This window comes from Notolepis coatsorum (genome assembly GCF_963971535.1).
Source record: "Notolepis coatsorum genome assembly, chromosome: 5".
Taxonomy (NCBI): Eukaryota; Metazoa; Chordata; class Actinopteri; order Aulopiformes; family Paralepididae; genus Notolepis; species Notolepis coatsorum.
The window spans coordinates 41721767-41727766 of record NC_140169.1 but is presented as its reverse complement, the minus strand read 5'-3'; the positions used below and the strand labels follow the sequence as shown (position 1 = coordinate 41727766).

The window sequence follows — 6000 nt, the reverse complement described above, 5'->3', positions numbered from 1 at the left end:
ATAGATATAAAAAAAATAAAATAAAAATAACACATACTGTAGCATAACAACATACAGTAGGACATATAAGACATACAAATAAAAAAAGGCCTTTCTAAAAAGGTAGGTTTTGAGTCCACGTTTAAAAGTGTCAACAGTTTGTGGTGCTCTCAGGTGGTTTGGGAGAGCATTCCACAGTCTGGGTGCGGCCGAGCAGAAGGCTCGATCGCCCATGGTGACGAGCGTTGAAACGTTTTAAATTTTTTACTCTGGTGTTTAAATTTCTGTGAATATTGTTTTTATTATGTACTGTACAATCGTCGTTTCTGTAAATGAGGGAAACCTCAGATGCTTACGATGAAAAAAAAAGTGTGCAGCTTAGTCCTGGGGACTTTGAGGTAGGCTGTGCCGGAGCGGAGGCAGCGTGAGGAGGACTGGGGGGTGAGGAGTTCCTTGAGGTAGGCAGGGGCACCACCGTGTACACACTGGTGAGTGAGGAGGGAGACCTTGTACTCGATCCTGTGTTCCACGGGGAGCCAGTGTAGTGATCTGAGGGTGGGGGTGATGTGGTCATGTTTAGTCAGGTCAGGTTATTCCCACTTGTCCTCAATGACACTTCATTTTTGCTGTTCATTTCCAAATCAGTCCCTTCTAATATTAAAGGATAATTCTGGTTATTTATATTATCTGGCATCACATCGATCAATTTGATCACATCAAGTGAACCCAGAATGAGCATGCATGCATGCATATATATATAAATAAATCAAATAAAACTCAAATGCCTTTTTTCCCCAAGAACATCATTTGACTCCATTGCCCCATTGTGGCCCCATTGAATCCATTGGATTGAATTGACCCATCTCAAACCCACCCTCTTGATCCTCAAGACAACCATACAGAGGGAAGCAACGGTTGTGATTGGAAGATCATGAAAAGAAGGCGGGGCTTGAACAAGGTCAACTGCAGCCCAGAAAAACACAACTCGGTCATCTGAGGTCAAATGTCTGTCTGATATTTGGGTCAGAAATTATCAGTATGATACCCGATGAAGGAGGCTCGGTGGGATGAAACTAGAAAAAAAGTCAAAATAACGGTAACAATCCTGTAAGTGCTGCACAAACAACCAATTCCATTAGGAATTACGCACATGCAGCCAGATTGTTGTTTCGAGGAGTCTTCCAGCCCTTCAGTAAGGACCGGCACAAGTGATGTCTTCCCAGGTTGAGTACTCGCATGAATTACTTGAGTAGTGCTAGAATAATTGTTTAGGGAAATCCATTTTTAGACTGCATCTTAAAGAGCATTGCAACAGCAATACACACACACACACTCACATGCAGGGGTGTAAAAAGTACCCAGAAATTATACTTAAGTGAAAGTATGGGTAGTCTCAAAATCGTACTCAAGTAAAAGTCAGAGTATCTGGCTAAAAACACACGTGAGTAAAAGTAAAAAAAAGTTTCTACTTTTAAATGTACAAAGCTTGACTGTCTATTCTTCTGATAGCAGGTGTTTATTCAAAGATGCCCGCTTTCTAGTCCTGCACAAGGACCAATCAGCATGTGTATGGGCGGGTTCATTTTCCATTAATGGGGATTTGATTGGCTGTTTTTAAATAAAGAGCGGCCGCAGGATTAATAACGTTAACATTAGTTCGGCCAGAGAAACAAATATACTAATTAAAATGGTTGGACCTGCGAGATTTGTACGTTGTAGGTCTGCATTTTAAATGTAATTGAACAAGTATACAAATCGAATAATACTCGAGTAAAGTACAAATCCCCAAAAGCAGTACTTAAGTATTGTAACGAAGTACATTACTCAAGTACTTAACACCCGTGTTTCACACATACACTCACATGCTACAGATTTGATGACTCGCTCCGCATACATAACGCACAGAAATATACCCCATGCTTAATGCGTATTGTCAATTGGTACAATTTGGAAATGCACAAACACAAACCGCCATTTTCATCTTTTAGATAACGCTAAGCTAGCTGTGCAACAAACATTGACAGTAACGTTAGAAAAGAGGCTGGATATAGGACTTTAGCAGAGAGGCTGGATACAGGACGTTAGCAGAGAGGCTGGATACAGGACGTTAGCAGAGAGGCTGGATACAGGACGTTAGCAGAGAGGCTGGATACAGGACGTTAGCAGAGAGGCTGGATACAGGACGTTAGCAGAGAGGCTGGATACAGGACGTTAGCAGAGAGGCTGGATACAGGACGTTAGCAGAGAGGCTGGATACAGGACGTTAGCAGAGAGGCTGGATACAGGACGTTAGCAGAGAGGCTGGATACAGGACGTTAGCAGAGAGGCTGGATACAGGACGTTAGCAGAGAGGCTGGATACAGGACTTTAGCAGAGAGGCTGGATACAGGACGTTAGCAGAGAGGCTGGATACAGGACGTTAGCAGAGAGGCTGGATACAGGACGTTAGCAGAGAGGCTGGATACAGGACGTTAGCAGAGAGGCTGGATACAGGACGTTAGCAGAGAGGCTGGATACAGGACGTTAGCAGAGAGGCTGGATACAGGACGTTAGCAGAGAGGCTGGATACAGGACGTTAGCAGAGAGGCTGGATACAGGACGTTAGCAGAGAGGCTGGATACAGGACGTTAGCAGAGAGGCTGGATACAGGACGTTAGCAGAGAGGCTGGATTCAGGACGTTAGCAGAGAGGCTGGATACAGGACGTTAGCAGAGAGGCTGGATACAGGACGTTAGCAGAGAGGCTGGATACAGGACGTTAGCAGAGAGGCTGGATACAGGACGTTAGCAGAGAGGCTGGATACAGGACGTTAGCAGAGAGGCTGGATACAGGACGTTAGCAGAGAGGCTGGATTCAGGACGTTAGCAGATAGGCTGGATACAGGACGTTAGCAGAGAGGCTGGATACAGGACGTTAGCAGAGAGGCTGGATACAGGATGTTAGCAGAGAGGCTGGATACAGGACGTTAGCAGAGAGGCTGGATACAGGACGTTAGCAGAGAGGCTGGATACAGGACGTTAGCAGATAGGCTGGATACAGGACGTTAGCTCTCCACGCTACACAGCTTACAGTTGTCTTCCTGCAACAACTCACTTCCTAGCAGGATTTCAGAGCAAGATTTCAGTTTCAGTGGCAAAAGATTTGGTGGTAAACTAATTGTTTTTAAAGTTGGAAAGGCCAGTACTAAAGTAATCCGTTACTCACACCCATCCCTACCCTTTAGACCACTCAAGCAAACAGTGCAGCAGAATCAAGTAAAAACACAGACGTTTGATGTTCACATTTATTGACCCCATCATCACCAGCATATCTGTCACACCTCCTCCTCCTCTTCCTCTCTCATTCTCCTTCTCTACCCACTCCTGTTCAGGAATCATCAGTCTGCGTTAGTGGTTGTGAAATTCTCCCTCGCAAAAAATATTTTAAATAATAAAACAAACAGGTTTCTTCAGTAGCCCACTAAAATAATCGATATAGACGAGCTGATGGGATCTTATACCCCCACGTCTTTGATTGATGGGGAATTATTTTCAAGTTTCAAGCCTCCCCTTTCATTTGGAAATGTCACACGACTCCCTTGACTCCAAAAAGAGGGTAGACCTGGAAAAGGGTTTAAAAATACCTGAACACGTTTCCTGAACAAAGTTCTTTAAATATTCAAGTCAAAAGAAAAGAAAATTGGATAAAAGATAAAATATCAGCCATAATTCATTTGAGCTGAACACAATAAAATAGATCATTTTGAAAAAGAAAAACAGTCCACTCAGCAGGATTCGTCTGGGTATGGTTCAACGCAGGAGAATTCAAGAGCAATGGGGTTCCACTGACGGAAGGAACAGGCAGATTCTGTGTGGGGTTGGTTGGATGGTGTGACGACAGGAGACAGCCGGGGGGGGGGGGGGGGGGGGGTGCTATGTCGGGACGTTGGTCTGGATGGTGGCGGGACTAGTTGGCAGACATGTTGTGGGCTTGTTTCGTTGCGTCGTCGATGTGTTGCAGTTAGTGTTAGTCAGGCTGTTTAAGATGCAGCTACTGCACTGGATGGAGAAATGGATGGATGAGAAGCTGTCAGTCCATTGGATAACAAAAAAAGTCTCTTGAAGAATTGCACTTTTTCTTTTCTTTTAGCAGCCGCATGCAGTCTCCGTCGTGACCGGCTCCGACTGCAGGTCAACGGTCTTCATTCTTTGATCTGTTGAAAAACAGAAAAACAGCCTTTAGCTTCATGCTAACGAGTGGTCCCTAACCATTAGCTTCATGTTAACGAGTGGTCCCTAACCTTTAGCTTCATGCTAATGAGTGGTCCCTAACCATTAGCTTCATGCTAACGAGTGGTCCCTAACCTTTAGCTTCATGTTAACGAGTGGTCCCTAACCTTTAGCTTCATGCTAACGAGTGGTCCCTAACCTTTAGCTTCATGCTAACGAGTGGTCCCTAACCTTTAGCTTCATGCTAACGAGTGGTCCCTAACCTTTAGCTTCATGCTAACGAGTGGTCCCTAACCTTTAGCTTCATGCTAACGAGTGGTCCCTAACCTTTAGCTTCATGCTAACGAGTGGTCCCTAACCTTTAGCTTCATGCTAACGAGTGGTCCCTAACCTTTAGCTTCATGCTAACGAGTGGTCCCTGGCGGCTCTGAAAAAATTTCTTACCAGTCCTCAACATTTTAATTGAAATATTTCCCAGTGCACCGGGACTGAAAACATTTAGGAAGCACCAGACTAACCAACTACCCGGGGGTCCATCTTACCTCAGTGACCACCCCTGCGGCGATGGTGGAGCCCACGTAGCGGAGCATGAAGCGGCCCAGCTCCTTGAAGTCCTTGTAGAGCTCCAGAGACACCGGCCTCTGCGTCTGGATCTCCACCATGGCGTTCATGCCTTTCCCCAAACACCTAGACCACACAGGGAATTACAATAGATTCAAATGTATTGTTATTGTCATCATACAGCACAACACTCCACTAACCACCCCGGCACTCCTTCCTGCCAGCGGCCATCAGGCTCCACAACCGTGGGCGTGGACTGCTGCAAACATCGGCTCTCCTACTAAATGTACTAGCTGCCCAAGGATGGGTATGAGGATTGTAGAGCTGGAGGCTCGGGTTTCTACCCTGTACCAAATTCAACAGGATGAGCGACTCCTTGACTTAGGGCTGGGCGATATGACCAAAAACGTTATCGCGATAAAATTATAAAATTATTTTCATATAATTCGATATCGATAATTATCGTCGATATAATGTCTGTCAAGTTTAATTAACTTCTTATGCTGCTGCGAATGTCTCAAGTCGAGTTGATGTCATCATCAGTCCGCGCACGTTAGCAGTTAGCCGACAAGCGGAGTATCTCATGACAATAAATATGACACTAAAATACTCTCTTCCGCCACAATATATTGAAAGGAACTGTATACCCCACACTACTATAAACGTGGCCTCAGAATTCAAAACACACACATACTCGGCACGTAAATATATAAAACATCGCCGTGCAAGCTAATTAGCCTAGCAAGCCTTGTTGTTGATAAGCGGTGTATTCCATGACAATGTGCTATCGTTATCGTTTTATCGCCCAGCCCTACCTTGACTATTTTTGAAGCTACTACAAATATAGCCAACGATACCATGACTGAGACCTGGCCTAGGCTAGTAGCTACAGAACAGCACCACCCAAAAGACGGTCCTTGGCACAAGCTAGGAGCTAAACCAAAGCAGTGGACCACCGTCAAGGATAAAAAGAGAAATAAACGAACCAGGAACATGACTATTACCTCACCCCCGGCACCGCCAGGAAATAGTTTCAACCTACTCTCGGAACCACACATATCAACACCCAAAGCAAAGAGACTTAGAAGCGTGGCTAACGACGCTAGCGAAGCTAATGCTAGCGAAGCTAACAGCTGGCACACCGGAGCACACGCCAACGACGAGGCACCAAAGGAACGTCGTGCTATCCGGCAAAGAAGCGGTGAAACTAGCAGAGCTGCGAGCGAAACGAAGATGGCAGAGCTAACGAAGC

At 45.3% G+C, this 6000-nt stretch overlaps 1 protein-coding gene across 1 annotated transcript in view; it reads right to left on the bottom strand.

Moving 5' to 3' along the window:
• Positions 1-3263: 3263 nt before the first annotated feature.
• Positions 3264-6000, bottom strand: part of hbs1l (HBS1-like translational GTPase) — a 168390-nt gene continuing 165653 nt past the window's right edge. Inside the window, exons 18-19 of the mRNA XM_084315140.1 lie at positions 4730-4874; positions 3264-4171 (exon numbers count right to left, since the gene is read on the bottom strand). Coding sequence (XP_084171266.1) covers positions 4160-4171; positions 4730-4874 — 157 coding nt within the window. The 3' untranslated portion in view covers positions 3264-4159. The remainder of the gene's footprint in view (positions 4172-4729; positions 4875-6000) is intronic.